Consider the following 21,284-nt stretch of genomic DNA (forward strand, 5'->3'; position numbering starts at 1 on the left):
TTAACAAAAGTTGTGAAAAGTATAACATGGTGATTTAATGAATTTACATAACTGGCATTCATTTAATGGAGGACATTTTTTATTCTCCCTGGAACACAAAAACTTCCTAATGTACGCTAGAAAGAACAAAACATCAGTGGGTATATTTGCAGGAATTTATGTGCTCCTAATATTTTTGAAAACGTGCTCTTCTAAATGAGTTCACTGAAGTGCAAATACCTGTTTGTCAGCACAGCCTATAAACTAGTGCATCATGGTAGCATTCTCGGTGATTTAAGAGAGCAATTATAGTAGCAGAGGCATGAATAAAGCCAATATTCGACACATATAGTAAAAATTGTTTCCCAAGCTGCCAGAAAGTGGTGTATATCAGGACAATGTTTTTGACCAGGTGCCTTTTGAGGTTTATATATGTTTGATGACAAAATGACTTTTCTGTGACTTTCCATATTTTTGTTGTTTCAAATTTGAGTAGAGTCTTTTAAGTAACTTTAGTGTCCTCTAGGAGGACTTTAAAGCACTACCAAAATGAAAGTGCTCGCTGCTTAATGAGGAAGGAGGGCATAGTCAGTGTTTGCAGTAAATGAACAAGTCTGCAGGTCTGGGACTAGCTGCAGCTCTTTAATGAGCTATGTCTGAGGTGAGCTCCTCAGGGGGCTAGACACACACACACACACACACACACACACACACACACACACACACACACACACACACACACACACACACACACACACACACACACACACACACACACACACACAGGAACACATCCACACATACTTAAAGGTGAGTTGACAAGTTGACATTAAAGAATAAGTCTTTTATAAAGTTAATTAGCACCATGGCCCACTGACCACAGTTTTCACCTTCATAATATAATACATATAATCTCTGCTCTTTGGTATTTTACTTAATTTCTGTTATGGGTCATTTCCTCAAGATTTTCTTTTTCAGCGTAGCTTAGGGTTGCCACCTTCAATACAGAACAATAAGGGACGCCTGCCGCAGCGGGGGCCACACCCCTCGGGGCCACGATGACCACAGTCCCGATGGCGTGCCAGTGGTGGTATATCATAACTTAAAACATGTATTCATAAATATATTAAGATTGATACCAATGGACATTATAATAAGATATCTGCTATTGAAATCAGTGTGAACAGATGCACTCAGTCTCTCACTATCACTTAAGTGGTCATATTGAATACACAGCTATGACAGTAATACATATACCCCAACAAAGTGTGACTGAGAACACAAAAAATAAGATTATGGAGGAACTTGTGAGATGTGAACCATATTTTATTAACTTATTGTTAAATTAACAGATCCATAACTTAGTAATTATAACTTGCAAACTTGCAAAAGATCTTCCATGAACATCATAAACATAATAACATCAGTGGATGTATATCAGTGTATCAGTGAATATCAGCGAAACAGAAGTAGTAGTGTGCAGTATTGGAGCAGGTCAGGCCTACTTTCTTTTATAAGTGTACTTCTTGTCACCCCGTGCAGCACTGAGACGCTGTTTGTCTTTCAAACAGCTACAGTAAACCTCTGAACAGGACTGCTCAAAGTTAAAAGTGATCAAGAGCTCACTCCTAATGAGCTCCACAGAGCACCTGTTCCATATGGATTTTCTGTCCTCTAACTCTGATTGGCCGTGATTCACGGCCCGTAACCCAAAAACAAACCAATCAAACCAATGATGGCAACGAGTATTACCCAATCAGGGCAGAATGGGACGCGTCTCCACACAATGCAGGTGGGGTGATTTGCATGGGATGCTGTATAATGTGGACCTATGTAAAATATGGGACAAATCGAGTCCCGTATTGATTTGATACGGGACGCGTCATTTTGCCTGTAAATACGGGACGGGTGGCAACCCTAGCATAGCTACAGTACTACTATGGATAGTGGTGTTGTCAATCTAGAAAAGTATGTAACTGGCAATCTAATTATTATATATAATTATATATTTAGAATTCTGCGTTGATTTATTTTTTTTTGTTTAAACCATGTTCAGCACTGAATAGATCACCATGTTGGTCTATTGTTATGTTTTTGACCAGTTAAAGCTTTTCTTATTTTCCCACAATGCCTTTGACTAACTCAAAATTGGGGTCTTTGTTTCGTTTCTAGTTTAAAAGGATGATGAAGTAGCACACTACTCCTTTAGTCTGTCCACATCTTTATCTGTACATTTAGCTCAAATGGATTAAACTTGAAGCATTAGCTTGCATAATAATAGTGACTAGCTTCAGTTCCATGCACCATGCTCACTAAGTTAAGTTGTGTTTCTGCTGTATCTCAGTGTAAAGTGTCATGAAGTGCATTCTGTAACTGTAAGTTTAGCATTTGTATTAATTCTATGACCGATTCCTCATTAATATGATATTGAACATTGCTGGAAAATTAAAAGGGTTTGTTCTTTTGTTGTTAAGCATTTACAGTGATCCATTATCAGGGACACAAAGGTTAACACTTATGTCTCAGACACTGATATAATTTTTTTTTACAAAATGCCATTGTAACTGTGCTAGCAATGTCTCCCAGTGGTGTCAGTACGACAAAACCCTTACCGTAATACTGGACTGTGAGAAAAAAAAGTAGAAAATGCATTTTTGTGTTTTAAGGTGGAAATGTTTGTAATATCTGAGCAAGAAGTGTCCAATATTTCCCCCACTTAGCTTCTTTAAAATGCTGGATAATCATTTTCATTTTAAAGAAAGCATTTTTCCTTGTTTGAAAACTTTATTCAGTCTCTGGAAGTTTGCTGGTCATATACATGACTAGTGTGGCATATGTTGATAAAGAATTAATCAGAAGTAAAACAGAATTTATGTAACTAATATGTACCATTAACTAGAATGCGCTTTGCTACCTTGCTAATCATGTTAGCTGCTGAAATGCGTGCTAGTCTAAACAGTCATTAATGAAGAAAATATCCCTACTTAGGTAAATATAGCCAGAATATGTTAGCAAAACAGAGAAAATGATCTCACCACACTGGGGAGCTCATCCTCAGTTTCCAAACTACAGTAATATAAGCTATTTAAATTCAATTAGATGAAGCATATTTTCCACATACAACATATAAGCTATGATACAATAACCTGCAGCAAGGAATTGCTTAAGGGAAAGAAACTCTCAAATGTACAAGAAGAGCAAATTAGATTCGATAATTAGATAATCACCTTCATTTTATGGTGGTGTTACCAGCCCATTTTGACTGAATTGAAACAGTGTGAAATTTAGCACCAAGGTACCTAACGCATAGCTAGGTGTTTTAACGCTAGAAGGTATAGAAGTGTGAGAAATAAAGTAGCTTGGGGAAGCCTTGGATAAAGAAGATGAGACTGACTTGAACTTTAAGAGCCAATTTAGACCACTGAAAGTACATAAATGTGAATAATTCCTCGTTTTTTTTTTTGTTGTTGTTTTTTATGAATTATACAAATCGTGTTGATGTGATCAGTTATCCTAAATCCTGCAAATAATATTACTTTGTAAAAAAAAATAAAAAAATCTCACAACAAACAAAATCTCAAAGTTCTGCCACTGTTCAGTTTATTTGTTGAAAAACAGAATACGCTGTCCTTAATCATCAGTAAATAATTGAAATAGCCTTTTTTTTATTTTGTGTTCTTAAGGACAAATCGGATGTTTTTTCTGAGGTGATTTTTTTTTTTTCAATCAGTGTCTTTCTTTTTTGGTGGTTTTTGAGTGGCATTTATTAGCGTTCGAAGAAACAAGGTGAATAATTCCAAAAAAAGAGACAATTGATTGGAACAGGTTTTAAAATGCATAAGCCAAATATCACCACTCTTCACATAACTAATGGGGCTGTAGTGCAGAACCACAGGGTGTCTCTGCTAGTAAATACCTTCTCCATCTGAGATCTATTCCTCTTCTTCCAGTCCAATACCTGGTGTGAGCTAACCAACCAAAAAACTGATCATTAAACAATCAAAAACAAAACTGCAACTGCAGTCTTCCATCTCAGAGCTGTCTAACTAAGTTTCTCCAGCAGTCTGCAGTAGCACGGTAACCACTGTGCCGAGGCTGTTGGAGTAACAGAGGGGATGTAGTGTGCTAATGAAAGACTAATAGTACACAGTGTGATGAATGATATTGCAGAAATAAATCAATATCACAAGGCCAAGAAGCACAAATTAACTATTGTGTATGTATCTGTGTGTATTAGGATATACTGTGTGTGTATTTATGTGTGTGTCTCAGAAAGAGTAGAGGACACGGTGTAACCTAGACAAGAAAATTGGAATGTGAGGAATCTGTACGCTGCAGGGCAGACAGCAATGCACTGTGGGTTACCTGAAGATAAAGTGTATTAACCTGTATGACATCTTTTACCATACACACATCTGTTTCAGGATAATCCCTACTGGCCTAATGTATGATGTAAGGAGAGAAAAAGTACACAAATCTACACTTATACAGGAAGTTACTCCAAAGTTTCGAATCTTTTTAGTTAGGTGCTCTAACTTCAAAAGCAACATAAAATCCAAGACTTTGTTCATCTCTAACACCTACTGTATGTACGTAGCAGGCTAGCTAACAGCTAGTATACAAGTCTGTATTGAGTTTACATTGGTAGTTTATTTTCTCTAGGAAAAAACTATCAAAATATACTTGTCAAAACAGTTGTTTTTACTAGTATTGCATAAATTAGCTAGTTAGCTTAGCATACAGGTTCTGTAGCTAAAGATTTCTAAATGTGATAGATCCAAACCTGAGAAAAGCAGGGCTGTCAAGTGTCATGCATTGAGAGTGACAGTCACGCATTTCTGTCTTTTGCCCCGCTTTCCCGCCACACATCGTATTTCTCACGCAGAAAAACATACTATTTATCATATATTTAATATGCCGCAGCACCGCTGCCTCTATGCCGCTGTCTCTATGGAACCGGGCAGGAATCAAGCGCGTATCCCCTGGAGCTCTTAGTCGACCCTGACACTTATCAGCCAATCAAAAAGAGGCTACACAATAGCCAATCAGAAAATAGCATTGTCTGGGTAAGATTTAATGCAACAACCAATGGAAAAAAACAACAAAACATATTCATTAGCGAGGGTATTTTCGATGGTCGGTTTGAACAATACTCATAATGCCTCATACTGATTCATACTGCCTAGCATTTTGTGGAATGCAAAAAGGTTCTGTTTTTGGCCTTGAACATGATATCCACACCACTGAAAACACCACTGTGAAGAGGAAACAATTGCAGCAACAAGCTGAGAGAACTCTTGAGGACAATCACAATCAGAAAATTAGTAAAGCTTAATAAAGTCATTAATCAGTGCTGAGTGTGGTTAAATAAGCTGATTAGTAAAGAGATAGGCATCTTATCCCTCCTAGGAAATCTGCTGCACAGATTGTCTGCTTTCTTCCTTAGCTTCGATCTCTCTGCTCATCCACACTATGTTCTTTTTCTGTTACATAACCAATATAAAACACGTGTAATGCATGTGGGAGGTTTTCTGAATGATACAAATTCGGTGTTGAGCACGTGAGCATGAGTCGTACCTCTACAGATGGGTCGGTCATCACTCCAGCCTACGTAGTTGTCAGTTACACGCATGCAGGTTATGCTCTTGGAGCCCTGCAGCTCATAACCTTCATCACAGGAGAAGTGCACTGTGGCCCCACGTCTGCAAATAAAAAAATAAATAAAAGCTTAAATAATTCTTAACATTCATTTATTATATTACAAAAATTAATAAAACAGGTGACACTGTATAATTTGTATAATAAATTGATAATGCATTATTTTATAGATCAAACGTAATATAACAAAATGACTAGATCTTGCTTACATAATACCTTAAAGATGTAGTCGGTAGAAAAAGAAAAAAAAAGCTAACATTATGTAATAGAGTTTGTCAACTTAGATTTTTAAGTCTATTAATACAGATAAAGGGAAATAAACTAGCATTTCATTTCCTGTAGAGGGGACGACTATATTACTTTTTCGTCTAGCACGTTGTGTTTGTGACCCCAGCAAAAAGTCATTACTAACATTTCTGCTATGAGCTATGGTGCTTTCTCCTCAGATAGCAAGTTAATTATTCCAGTATGGCTTGCATCCATGTTTTCTCCAGATATGCTTAACTGCAAGGTGACACACTGTGCTAGCAGGAGAGCTACTGTATATGACGGCTTTGTGCTGTACTTTGTTTTGCACGGTTTTATCAGCGTTCGCAACAGCTTGATAGCTGAGCGTTCCTGATTCCAAAAGTAAATATATAAATAAGTAAATCACCTGTCATTTGTGCATGCTAATCAATCAACATAGTAAAAAAAAACAAAACACAAAACAATCTACTGCCAACCAGACTGGCCAGTTTGGAAGCAGCAACTTGCTGGAGCATCGAGGTGTGTCGCAAAAATGAAGTGCATATGTTTAAACATAAACACCAAATGAAATACAAATGCAAAGTCGGCAGGAAGCACAGTCTATTTTCCTTCTCTTGTTCATGAATGTACTTTACACTGGCCAACAAAAATCTAAACTGATTATCCCAGGAGATCTGTATGCTGCTGAATTGTACACATCTGTTTACATCTTATTAACTAAGCCTGTAAAAACGCTTATAAGCATTTACAGTTACATGGCTTACTCCTTCTAAAGAATGAGGATATTCATTCATAATATTGAGTTACAAAATGATAAAATATCTGTTTATGTGAATGGACAGAGAATGTATTAAAACACAGGTGTAGAGTCTTTAATGTTATTAGGAACAGATATAATAATGCTTTATGTATCTTGACATCATGAAGTCAAAAAGAGGTGCTGTGCATTTAAATATATCAACTAGTGTTATTGGTATTACATGTAATACACATGTAATACACACTTATTATGTATGCATAAAAGAGAAAAAGTAAAATATGACTAAATTGTGCCTTTCCTGGTCACTGGGGTTGTATGTCTTTTTCCTAGAAATGTGCAAGTAATATGTATTTAGATTGATTTTAGATGCATAAATGGACCATCATTATTTGTAGTGCTTTAAAGATAAATGCACCTTTCATTACATGTAAATATAAAAAAGAAGATAACATCTGAGAAACAAGAAACACTCAGGGTATTATCATTATTTTTTTCTAAAAGAGAGTGGCAGACTCATAACTATATTTTGTAATTAATGCATATACAACGCTTCACATATGTGTGATAGAAAGTGTTACTACTATAGATTCCAGCAGGACTGGAGCAGTTTTCAATGCCAGATGTTCATTCAAATGGTTTAATCTAACACAGAAAGCTGTAACACAGTAACACAGTGTTGTTGAACATTCCAGGTGCTATCAGTCACTATCAGTCCTCCAGAGTGTCCCTGTTTCATTCTCCTCACTTACACACTGAACCCTTTGGCACCTGCTGTCTAAAACCCTTCACACACATGTGTGAGTGTGTGATAGCCAGGACCCCCCCAGGGAGAAAAAAAATCTACCACCTCCAGGTTGGTGTTGGCCTTGTTTGACCTATGTGGGTGACTCACTCTTTTCTGACAAGTGGACAAGAGCTTGTGTTGGTGCAGAGGCAGCAGTGTGTGTGCTATCCATTACTAATCACTTGACAGAAGAGCGTTCAGATAGCAGAGAACATTCAGGTAAAAATGAAGAGAGAACGTGTGAAATTGATCGTCCCTATTCATCTGTGTTCCAATTCTCAGAGTCTGTATCTATGAGTCTTTGTCATCTCCTACTCTCTCCTCTTCGCACTCCCTCGGTCTGACCTTTGAGATCTCAAAGTCCATGTTTATTCAAACATCAGATCAAATATCAGCAACAAGACATGAGAATTAAAAGGACAACGAGAAATTAAGCAGATGGTAACCTCCAGCATTTCAGGCCTTTTTGTCAAGCAGACATTAAAAAAAAAAAAAAATCACTAAATTAAATGCGTCTTGTTTTGTCACTGTTAATCTTCCTTTGAAATTAGTCTTTTAACGAACAATCCATGGAATCATTTCACACCTGAAGTCCGTGCCTTTTCTTTTCCCCCTGTCTGGGATCCCAGGGTCCAGGCACATGTTGTGTCCTTGCGCCACACCCATCTGGGATACTGCAAAACAAATGGAGATTTTTATGGAATATTTTAAAAACGTATACAACAGGACACAGAATGTTGACCACTAATGTTGAAAAATGTACACCTATTGATATATAATGAATGTCATGTGCTTGTTCTTGTTCAATAGAGTGCTTAACTTGATTTCCTGGAAGATCTATTTAAATTACTGAAACTACCTGAGTGCAGTTCCTGCATCCAAGGTTGCCAATTATTTCTTATGTACTACTTTAAGAGCATGAGCTGGTCAATAAAAGCACTAGTAATTAAGGCTAAAATAATATGAACAGGAGTGTTACGGGTGGGAATTTTCACAGTATAATGAATTAGTCTAAGGAAAATTGCACGCTCATGTTCACACTCATTCTGATTGCACTTACCTGGACTCTTACACGATCACAGCCATTGTATATGGACACTAATTTCACCAGTACAGCGTGAAGTAAAGGCTCAGTTTCGTAGCTGTATTTACCAAGCCTTATGATCATTCCTTATTGATTTTATGGTCACAGCTACTTTTGTAGTTCCTGGTTTATGTCCTTTTTTCTGTTAGCGTATCACCTGACCCTTTCCTGTTTCATTTTCTGGGTTTGTTTTGCATTGTTAAAATAAAGAATCTGAACCTGTCGATGTCTCTGCATCCTTACAGTCTTTACACATGTTTGGTGAAATAATAAAAAAAAAAAAAAAAAAAAAAAAAAATCCCCTAATTGTTTTCTTTCTGAAGGATATCATTATGAGAATGATGTTTCTGTATAATGTTGATTTTTACTAAAAATTCTAAGTGTCAGTGTTTATTTTACTGACATTATAAACTACAAAAAATTGAAACCAATGAGGCCAATGTGGCAACAAGGAGGTGTGCAGTATATCATTCTATATTCTTCTGTGCGTTTGATAGCAGTCAAGTATGATAAGGTAGGGGATATATCAGAGTAACTGCTACCTGCAGAGGTGGCATTATAACGTTTTCACAAAAGTAGTGGTTTATGTAGCCAAAGGGTTTTCATTGCAATCCATGTCCTCTGCAGAGAAATGGAGGTTAATGTAATATGAATTAGGGTCCAGAGAGACAGGGTTTTGAAATCTTTGGAGAGTCAGAGCTAGACAAAAAAAGACATGAGAACCAATGGAGTCAGGCAACTTGAGTAGGTAAAATGTGAATGAAAAGATTGTAATAGAAGGAAATGCATTTTAATGTAGCAGTGAGGTGACTGTCCAATCATATGCTGTGACTAACCCTGAAACCATGACACCATAACAACCCTAAATATGAATATACATGAGCAGCGGGATTGAACGGGGGTTGACTGACAAGGTAATTTACAATCTCTGCAAATTTGTCTCTTTGCACACTCTGGGATCCACCCACATGATTTTGCTGCCAGCCTATAAAATGGTATTTTGTATCTCAGTAGTGCTTAGCGGATACTAAAAATAATGAACAAGAAGTGCAAACTGACTAGATCTCAAGAAAAGATGGTAATGCTGCTTGATAAGTCTCAAGTTTCTTGATCAAACACCATATTAGTACAATGGGAAAGAAGGTAAAAAAAATCTGTCATCTATTTGATGTAATAATTATATGTGTTATTACTGCTGATTTAAAGCTGTGCTGGCACTGAGCATTGTTACAAAACAGCACTGGCTATAGCATTTTCTGTTCTGAAAAGGAAATAAATCCCAGTATACTATTACTCACAACATGAGGTACAGTATAGGTAGTATTCTTATCAGTAATAACACTGAAATAAAGATTCTTTTTACTGTGGCTTTGGAGGTAAGAGTGAAAATGTGGAGGCGCTGGTTGAGCTACTTGACTGAATGAAGTGCGACATCACAAACCGCATTAGTGAATATCCAAAAATAAGCCAAAATCCAATGTTGGATTTTTCTCTTCAATCTCGCCAATTCCACCAGTCAGCACTCACATAATTATACAACAGCTACAAACCAGGGAGGGTGAAAGCTAACAAATGCTTCATCCAAGTCACTTGAAGCTAGCCAGCATCATCTTCATGAGCTCATGAACTTCCCAATCTTTACACAGCAGCGCTATACACTCAGTTTCTTCCCTGCCACATACATGAGCTCACAGACTCCTACGACTGGGTAAATGACATGTGAGAGCACGCAGAGCACATTTTGCGCTCCAGATTCGTTGCCATGAATGACTGTGGAATATTCAGGATTTACATTTGCATTGATGCCATTCGTCAGAGACACTTATTTCAAACATCTGAGTAGCTGAGGGTTAAAGAAAGGCTCCAACATGGGAGTTTGGCTTCCGATCAGTAGTCCTACATCTTAACCACTGAGCTACCAGTGATCAAAGGATTTCAATTCACAATCTCCAGATGACAGGACAAGTGGTTTTTTTGGTGTACCACTTGAGAACCTGCAACATTTGAATGAGATTTTTTTTTTAATGCAACAAGTAATAATTCTTTTTGCATTCACTTTTTTTTCCTTTCTCACCCCTTGACCTGATTGATCTGGAGATAAACAAAAATAACTTGATACCTTTATATCCATAAGAACTGATGGAACTGTTGTCTTTATAGATTGCAATTTAAAATTTAAAATTATACTTTGACAAAATCTTAGTTTTACTACACCGTGTAATTACAAAAATAATATTAATAAAAAAGCTATTTCTTATTTGCATGTATTTCATTTTGCAGTAAGTGAATTTCACAGTGTAATATCCTGATAACTAGCACTGACGTAATACTACCAGACATCAAGGACACAATTTTAAAGACTAAATAACTTAGATTTTCATTTGAGAGAAACACCACCCCTTATCATTAAGTAACTGCACTGCCCCCTTTTAGACAAGCAATGCGTCCACTGGACAGACTTATCCATTCCAGATAGATAGTGAAAATGACATTACGGATCAATGAGTGTGCCCAGGGAGTCTGGGCTCTAGTGATGTGTGACTCTGAAGGCTGATGGTGGCAGGCACGACTGAAATGACACAAAATGATTGGCCAAGGCATCTGTGTGCCAGGTTTCATACATATTGATGTGGGACAAAAGGCCACAATTGTCAGAGCTGCCACTGAGTACCCTGATGAAGCTTATGGCTCATACACGCACACACACACACACACACACACACACACACACACACACACACACACACACACACACACACACACAGACGTGCCTGGAAGGTGACGTTTTCTCATGATGGTAAGATAAGGTAATAGAAAGGTAAATAAAGAATCATTGTTGGCAGTCTGAAAGAAGACAGAAGTCTGGTGAGACCTCCAGACAAAAGGCAAAATTACTGATGCTTTTTTTTTTTTTGTTCTCCATCTTCCGCAAGACTGAAATTCTTTAAATGAGTTCCTGAGGACCGAAATTCCCTTTGTTTCTTTTCTTAACACACACAATGAATACATTGTAAAGGCTATGTTTTGTAGTAATGGCAGTACGACATTTGGACAAAACTAGAATAAAATAGATATTTATTCATTTGCTAAACCTATTTTATTCAAAGTGACTTACAAGTAATGCAAATATAATCTAGATACAGTGTTCACTGGTTTATGCTTCATTCTATACAAGTTTTCCTTATAACCAGGGAGGAGCAGGAAAGGCATTTCTTTGCTGCTCAGTAACCTTACAGTGATAATCCAGCAGTGACATGTGAATGAAAGTGGGAGTGGAAAATCTCTGAATGTCCAACCTCCCTCTTCTCCTCAAACGTGTTGATCGCTGACAGTGACTATGAATACATTATTTGGATTGAATACATAATGTTCTAAGTGGACACACAGACGCAGAGTTTTTTCTTAGGGAATCAGAGCTTAGAATATATTAATGTGTAGCTTACACTCTAATTGCCTTGCTATTTCCACTTATCTATTCATATCATAATATGGGCTAAGTGGGAAATGAGTCGTATATAAAATTCACATTAGTTCATATTGCATAACATGCATGTATATTTAGAACATCCTCCAAATGATACCAGAGTCTCAGAAATAACTAGATCATAATCTAATGTGGTCCTACACCTATTACTAATTGTTTGAAGGATCCACCTTCTGAAAAAAAAACATGAACACTCGAAGAATTCTGAAGGCACTTTTCACAGCCCATAAGAGCCTAATCGGGCATAAAGGTCATGGTTAAAAACCCTGAAATAGCTCTGTGACAGTTATGAGAGTTAAGCACACAACCATCCAGTCACTAGTACAGAGCCTTAATGGTAATGATATGAGTGTTCTGGATGTTTAGTTAACAAAATGGATTCATTTATTAGGAAGACAGATTTGCTGTGGACCAATGAGGAGAAAGAGCACAAAAACGTTCAAACACCTACACACTGAAATCTTGCTGTGGTTGTCTTTACTTGGAAGCATCTTTACTCCTCTGGACTTCAGCTCTGTCATCTTCTTTACTGCAAGACAAAAATGGCATTTTGAGGACAACGATGATGCACAGTGTGTGTGAGTAAATAGTAATTACAATCATAGATTATTTTTAGACTCTGAATACACAGGTGTTGCCGGCATCATCTTCTGTAGCTAGAACAACTAGCTACAATTCCAGGCACTGACACTTTGTGACTTGTGTTTGAACCAAATTACTCATATTATATTGTGTGCTATTTGTAACAGAGTTATTACTTCACATCTGAATATGTAGCTGCTTCTTATTCTATTAGCGAATCAAAACAAATGTCCACGGCCTCCATTTACAAAATCTTTATTTTGATAAGATTTACAAATTATCTATGTTTCTTACTTTAACTACTTATGACATTATATTAAACTAATGTAAAGTGTATTTTATTACCTTATTTTTTATTATTATTATTATTATTATTATTATTATTATTATTATTATTATTATTACATACAATGTTTTGCTTCGATTTTACTCTAAACACCATCAGGGATATAATGAAAGTCTCTCAACTCTCTCTATTAGGACTAAAGGACATGTTTGGGTTCTTGAATGTGAGTCCTGTTAAATAATATCTGAATAGGACTTATCTCACTAAATATGGTTTTGATCTCATCTAATAGTTTATAAATAAAATTTGTGTCATCTATTTTCATATACAGAGGGTTTGAGAAGAAATACAGTAAGTCCTCACAAAGCCAACGAGATAAAGTTACTGGTTAGATAGTTTTGTCTTAATCTTTTCTCTGTCTTGATTTTTGTTTTTAGACTTAATCTTGACTTATCCTTGACATGTTAACAAACTTTGATCATAGCTAGACAAGGATGGTGTAGACTAGACTATAAGTAGTTGCCCAAGTGGAAGAACACCTTCTCATAACAATAACTACGAAGTCCTAACAAATTTAAGGGTTTCCCCACTTCAATCTATGCTTCAGACAGACTATTAGTACTACTATCTTTAACCATGTCACTTCAATAGTTTTAAAATGTATTAAGATCATGTATGCCAAAATTTCAATATTTTCTATATTCAAAGAATACATTTAAGTGGATATGCTTCCTCAGTTAAAAAAAAAAAAACCCTTAAGTCGCTTAGAAACTGTCTATGACATGGAGGGACTCAAACATTTTACTCATCGAAGACAAAACAGAAGGCTAAGTGTCTTATTATGTTAAGAGTATCTACTCATTGGAAATTAGCCATAAACACACTTGTGCTGAAAGAAAGAATGAGATGGAGAAGCGGAGCAGGAGGGGGTTCAATTGGAAATCTAATTAAGGGCTTAGCCTTCCTTTCTCTTCTTCCTGACAGTATTTATTTATCAAACTGCAGACCTGTAATCCTATCCAATCGCTCTGATCTGCTTACAGAGGTGAAATTCTCCCAGATTTTGCCTTTGTTTTTTCCTTGCGAGACAGTTAATCCCGCTTTTCAGCTCATCCCCTTTAAACGGAGACCTTTGAACTTTGTAATGTGATAAGAATTCTGCCAGAAGCAGCAGTGGGCAGTGGTGGGCTCAGGGCTACTGAACAGAAGGTTTGGGAATCAGGCTTTGGTACTGGCACGGCAAATTTAGAGCTCTTGAGCAGCAAGGACCTTAATCCTCTTGACCAAATTATGGTTGATCATATGCTCTAAGATCATCTTATTAACAATCTAATCTATGTGATGGGGATAAAAATAATTATTGTACTGTATCTTCTTCTACAACAATGATATAATAGATTGTTTCATAATGAAATGTAGGCTAAAAAAATCACTCTAAAAATAGCAAGTTATTGGTTGGTTTCAACTTCAGGAGGTCAGGTAGTTAAGTCAGCGTGAATCAAATTGTGTTGAAAATTGGCAGCATACTTGGTTGTAGATGTGAACCAGAAAAGGAAACGGAGTAGACAATGCACTTACATTCAAGATCTAGAATTTTTAAATTGTGCCTGTCAATATAGGTAGCAACCATAAATATTCTGAAGGTTTTGTTTACATTTCACTTAATGTATAATTTAAGTTATTTAAAAAAAAACATCATAATTTCTAAATTACCTGTACTTATAAATATACATTATTACATTCATAAACGTATTTGTGAACTATGTTTTAATATGTGGCTTGATTTGTGGGGAAAATTAGAAACTAGTTCAAGAAGCCAGCTTATGCTAATATTTTTTTAGGACAAAATAATTAAAGTCATTAAATGATGTGGATGTTACATTAGTATCATTACATTATAGTAATAGAAACAAAACATAATTTGTCAGACCTCCTACCTTGGTACTGAGCACTGAATCCCCTTAGCTTATGGTTGCCATCAGTGGTAAAGTGGATACGTAGCCAATTCTTACTGCTAATAATAGGTGAGGGAAGATTTGGACCTGTGAACCTGCAACACAAAACAAAGACACTGTTTAGAAAGCCATACAATGATACAATTCATAATGAACCCTTCAGCCACCAAAAATAATGCCACTAACTCTGCTAATGTGAGAATTGTATGAAAATCTAATCTAATGAATGCATAAACTCTATTAAAGCCAGCTTTATACCAGTGAGCAGGTTCTTGGGATGACAAGAATTAGCTCTTATTATTAAGACAAAGCTGTTCTCATTATTGTTTCACATTGGGACCCATTGAGGCATTGCAGAGAATGCTAAGCACATAAGCTGAAGAAAAATCTGAATCTTCCTGACAGAGAGGCAGAGACTGAGCCTCACCGTGTGTACCAAATGTCACATTTGGCTCAACAGACCCTTTGAAAAGAACGAGTACTGTAAGAAAGCAGACTAGAGAGGACATTGGCAAGGGAGGGAAGGAAATAGAGCGGTAAGTCTGGGGCTTGTCTCTGAGTTTTGTCTGCAATTGTTTCTGCTGATGGTGTGGGTTTCTAATCAGTCTCTCAGCCCTGACTTATTCTCATTAGCCAGTATTGTGACTCCACCAACACTGACGATGACAGTAATGAGAGGGGTCTCTGAATCACAGACACAAAGACAGACTTTATCAGCCCAGAAGTGCCATACTCACAGAATCAGTGATGAGAGGGAAGAATAGATATGTCTTTTGAAATTCTGATGGAAGCTCAGCCTAATTAAGTGCAGGATGGATATCAAAGTACTCATAGAATCAGTGACTTTGTCGTGTGCCGTAGTCTGCTTTTACCGAGAGGTATAAAACATAGAGTTGATACCGGTTGGCTAACACATTTCGATTTCAGTTACATGAACACACGATAAAAGCTACATACAACAAGAAGTAAAGGGACATACATTCATTCATTTGTTTTCAGGAATCTCTTTATTCTGCTCAGGGTTGAGTTGGACCTGGAGCCTATCCATGGATGACATTATTTTAGGCAGAAATGGGATGGCAGGAAGAAACTGGAAAGCCCACAGTAAAGAAATATTAAAAGGAAAAAGCAAACCGAAAACAAACTAAAAGGGGACAGGCTGCATCTTATGAATCAGATTTGCTGGATGGTTTTGAAAACAACTGCAGGAATCGTGTGGAAGGCATGACACTCACATGGCAGTTATGAAGTACTGCTGTTTACAAAGAGCCTACGGCACACGGGTGCAATGATGGTGAACAAAATGTTCCCTGGACACTATCACCACCATTGGGTCATGCTGGGATGCTCACACAACAGGAAATTCCTTGACAGCAGTGTCATTTTAACACAAATTACCAGAATTTGGCTCATTAAATAAAACACACCCTATGCCTTTATGGGAAAAGGAGTTGCAACGAAGCTTCTCCAGAGAAGAAAGCAGGGATAGACACATTCTTTTCCCTACTCACATCTAAAGTATGACATAACTATGAGCCCGGTGGTGGTAGTGTGAGTGATGTATTGTAGACATGAGCGATGCCAAACATCTGGGGATAAAGTTTGTCTCCCCGGCAATTCGCTTGACAGACAGATTTACAACATCAGCCATCGATATGACATAATCACACTCTGAGAGTTCTCATGGCTGTCTCACAGGTTAAAGTTCAACCTTCCACAGATTGTCTTCATCTCATTTTTTGTGCACCCTCTGAAGCACTGGAAAAAATCGTTCATACAATAACTGGCGGGCATGGAGATGGTGAGAACAAGATTAATCCCTTCCACAAAATCAATCACCCACAGGTCCGCCTTTACTGAAATTAGTTTTCTTCTTCAAGTCCACCCTTTATTTATTTATTTAATGCTCTACACTCTCCTCTCCGTTGAGGGCTGCTAAAATAATGGAAGTGGCATTGAGTTCTGACACATTTGTCACATGATATTAGTCATGATTTACAATGCCAGCTACTGGACAGATAAAGTGAATTTTGGTTCAGATTGTTTTATTACTTTATAATAAGACCAGATAAGATGGTGGACATCTAATACCAGACAGTATGTAATGTAACATATGCTTTTTTGCTAACTTTTCCTTATGTATTATTTCATAATCAAATCCATTAATAATATAATTCATATACAGTATTCATATCGTTGCTTGTTTGGATTGACTGATTTCTCTCTCACTATCGCTTCGTACATATTATAACAGACTAGTGCTATTTTGCAAGACTGCATAAAAAAATCTAAACCTTTGTATACGATGACACACTATGTCATACGTATGTAGAATACTTGGGATGACAATATAGGGGTTACTGTGGTATGGCTGCAGACACAGTATAGCATTTTAAGGACAAATGGTTAGAAAAGTATATGTTTAATCCCCACTTCGAGTTCTGTTTAGTCTGTGTCGTTGGTCAAGAAGCATAAACCATTTGAAACTAATGTATGTAGCCATGAACTTAGTAATTGAATGGTAATATTAAAATTTCATCAAAAGGTGATCGGTGTGATCGTTGTGTCATGTCCTTTGCAGATTTAGACCATTTTATCTAACTAGAGTTTTCAAATTTTTTTGTGAAATAGCTTGAGCTAGTGTACAAATATCTAATAAAACTGCCCTCGCTGAAGAACCTACATGAAGAAGTTCCTCTAAAGCAACAACAACAAAAAAAAAGGTAAAGTAAAATAAAAGTTGCCAGAATGTCTTCCTTTATAAGAGCACAAGAAACACAAAAGGTCACTTCACTTAGGAACCCTAAAGCACATTTATTCGTGTGCACCTCTAGATAAAACGTTCTAAAGAATCGGTCCCGTCCTTCTAATGCCCATGTCACCATGCACTTATAGAGATGTCTATTTGAGTTAAAAAGCAATTTAAGCTCAAATCACTCCCCATTATCATGTAGTGATTATTCCAGGGAACAGTCTCCGGATCTGATAAGTAACACAAGTGAAGGAATATCGAAAATGTCATTACAGATTACAGCACTCATAAATATGCTATTAGAGAACGGTGTGAAAGAGTGTTGTCACCCCTACACCTCTCCTTCTATTCACTTTACGTTCTTCCTTGCTAAAAGAAATTATTTGCACTCAACAAAGAGTCTTGAAAGTCAAAGAGGGGCCTACATGGTTTGATGAAGCACTCTTTAAGGGCATTATTGCAAGTTCAATACCCTCCCTTCACCCTCGTCCTCGGTATTAGATTTTGCTCGGACAAGCCTCAGGAGTGCAGCTGTAAATGAGTTCTTGATCCCAGTCCAATGAACTTCCTAGATTAATCGAAAAATATCTCAGGCATTAGAGAGAAATACGCAAGGGCATACTTGTCTATACGCCCTACATCCAAATGTTCAAGTACGTGCAACCTATTAGCACTTTGTCCAAATAAACATCACTGCACATATTAATTGTATGAAACTATCCATGATAAACAAGCAAGCACTTATGCCAACTATGGACACTTAGATTAAAAAGAAAAAAAAAAAAAATCAGTGTTTAACTAGCACTGAAAACCAGTTACTGGTGGTTATAGACCCCTTTCTTTCTTGTTAAATAAATGCAGCATGACCACAACTGTAGATTAAAGAGCTATGGTAAATACATAATTATGTGCATTGGTGCTAAAAGCTGACATGTAGGCTGCAGAACGTGTCTTCCAAACAGAGCCAAGCTGAACTGCAACTACTGAGGCAGATTGTTTGGTCTGCTGCTTTGAATTTGATGGAAACCGTATGGCGAGGTGCACAGGTCAGGACGATTTTAGAACCACAAAGTTCCAGGATTAAATGACTGTGAATCTTTGAGCAATGCAACGGCCTTCTCTTACTCTCTGAAGTGACAGAACAAATCAGGCTTCCTGGGCAATGAGTTCAGTTGTGGGAATTAGAAGTAAGGAGAGAAGAGCAGAGACACTGGCAAAAGCTTTGACCTTCACTTTCACATCTCTCAACAACAAGCAGTGCCATTAAACTCACTTAGAGCTTCTTATAACTGGTGAGGCAGCTTTGAGTTAAGTGCTATGTGACTTATGGCTTTGAAAAAGTTTTATGACTTTGCAAACATTTAAACTGTGTCGAGTGTGCAGGAAGGATGGAGTTAGGGGAAGCAAACTGTACTCACTATAACAAGAAGGATAGAAGGGAAATCCACCCTGATTAATAAACTGTCTGTTTCGTGACACGCTACACCGCAGGTGTACAGAGCGTCTTGCATTAGAGCATGGCCAAAGCTCAAGAGCCGTCTGGGAATTCAGTTTGGTGAGGAACTGATTTCCATCGGGCCGTCATCCATAATTCATGAGATGCCCTTTGGCTTCACAACAATCACTTGTTAAATCTTATGGAGGTTTTTTTTCCCACCTGAAAAATTGACTCTGAAAAAATTTAAATAAACAGAAAGTCTTAGAAAAGAATTTATTATTTTACTTACAAACTTACTCACTTAAATAAATGAATAGACAGATAGATAGATAGATAGATAGATAGATAGATAGATAGATAGATAGATAGATAGATAGATAGATAGATAGATAGATAGATAGATAGATAGATAGATAGATAGATAGATCGATCGATCGATCGATAGATAGATCATGTATTCATTCATCCTTGCCTCTATTCAGGGTCATGTCTATATACATGTTGGAAAATAAACAAACAAATAAATAGAAAATAACAATTATATCAAATGCACAACAAAAGATTTTATTATTCAGAAGTGCTTTGTAAGAGAAACGCCATGCATTCATCTATGTGGAAAGGAATATTACTGTGACTATGGTGGCAACTGATAAAAGCTGAACACTTCAAAAGAGCTCAGTTCAATCTCTTCATTCATCTCCCTTTCTTCACATATTCTCTATTAGTGCTCATAACACTCTATATGACCAGCCCTTACTTCCACTTCAAACCCTTTTCTTTTACTGTGACATGTAATGTCTTCACCCATGTACGCATGCCAATATACGACATAGTTCGTGCTGATGGAATGAAATCAAATAATTGAGATAATTTTTCACCCAAAGTTGACAAAATGAATGACGATGCAGGAAAGTGGAGCAATAAAACGGACGGGGCTTCTAATCGATTAGCTGTAAAAGTTAAAAGGCTAATGAATAATAGATAAATTCAAGTTCAAACAGAAGACACAGTCGCATAACTAACCACATGGTTTTATTACTAGTTTTTTGTCTTGTTGCACGACGTTCGTGAGACAATTACAAGACACAGATACTGGTTGGAGCCTGCTGGGGAAAGTATCTGATTAAACTTCAGCCTGGCGTAAGTGATTATAGCACGCACATATGCTGTATAACTGTAGAGTGCTAAAATGCACCCTAGGTAGCAAGAGAACAAACAACAACCCAGAAAAATCATCAACCATGGCACACAAAGACTTGATATAAAACCAACACACCGGACGACGCTAGATATTAACAGGGATAAATATTTTAGCTCTGTGGGACAGGAAAAAGAACATGGAAGTCAGAAAGCAAAGAGGAAAAACAAATCTCTCTTTCACTCTCACACTCTATATCTTAACCACGGCACCTTTATTTACCCTTCTTCACCCCACCTGTGTACTAAAGATGAAAACAAATAAATGACTGAATACATAACAAGCATTCCTTTATCACACCAACCATTATGGCCCATTACATTGGATTTATAGTTAATGGGGGAAAAACAAATTAGTTTCCAAGGTCACTTGGATATGGTAATTGAGCCTCCCAAACGGATCCATAAAATATGCCCATAAAAAAAGATCTATTGCCATTCAACACCACATAGAATCATGGTTAGGTTTTAGGTCGATGATCAAGGTGAGGGTCTTATATATGTGTGTGTTTGCATTAGTGAAGGAGGGATGAAAAATAAACATTGAGAAAGAACCTGTTATTCATAATCTGGACTTCTATATAATCGGTAATGGCTACTACTTTGAATTTGAATTGAATTGAATTTTGCTGTAGACAATCACAAAGACGGATTCTGGACAAAATTAATTACCTGTGATGACGAGCGTTGATATGAGGTGGAAAGCAAAAATGTAATATTTATCAATAGCTTGTCAAGGAAATTATTCGGGTTGAATCACATAGGTCTGGTGGATAGCTTATTAAGGATGATGTGGTGCACACACACATGAATGTGTCCACACACACACTTAAATCGCAGACCAAAAGCTGCATGAGTCATTTCAATTAAAATAAAAAGTCTTTCAAGTTTATAATGCTCTACAGGGTTCATGCAATGTTTCCTCCGAACAGCAAAGACATTCTGTAATTCATTTTTCAAAGCAAAAACACAAAAAGCAAGTTCAAGTTCCTTCAGCAAGTGACAGTAATGGGAGATTCTTGTACACATATCTAGTTTTGGTATCCCTCCACATTTTAGTTTGGTTCGGATTATTT

At 36.9% G+C, this 21,284-nt stretch overlaps 1 protein-coding gene across 2 annotated transcripts in view; it reads right to left on the minus strand.

Moving 5' to 3' along the window:
• csmd2 (CUB and Sushi multiple domains 2) overlaps nt 1–21,284 on the minus strand; it is a 288,152-nt gene that overhangs the window by 139,245 nt on the left and 127,623 nt on the right. For both annotated transcript variants that reach the window (XR_007139415.1, XM_047808186.1), the window contains exons 6-9: nt 14,804–14,916; nt 12,450–12,527; nt 8,017–8,104; nt 5,557–5,681 (exon numbers count right to left, since the gene is read on the minus strand). Coding sequence is in view for 1 of the 2 variants with exons in the window: in XM_047808186.1 (XP_047664142.1) it covers nt 5,557–5,681; nt 8,017–8,104; nt 12,450–12,527; nt 14,804–14,916 (404 nt within the window). In the remaining variant the exon portion in view is untranslated. The remainder of the gene's footprint in view (nt 1–5,556; nt 5,682–8,016; nt 8,105–12,449; nt 12,528–14,803; nt 14,917–21,284) is intronic.

Source organism: Tachysurus fulvidraco, chromosome 24, assembly GCF_022655615.1.
Source record: "Tachysurus fulvidraco isolate hzauxx_2018 chromosome 24, HZAU_PFXX_2.0, whole genome shotgun sequence".
NCBI classification, from domain to species: domain Eukaryota; kingdom Metazoa; phylum Chordata; class Actinopteri; order Siluriformes; family Bagridae; genus Tachysurus; species Tachysurus fulvidraco.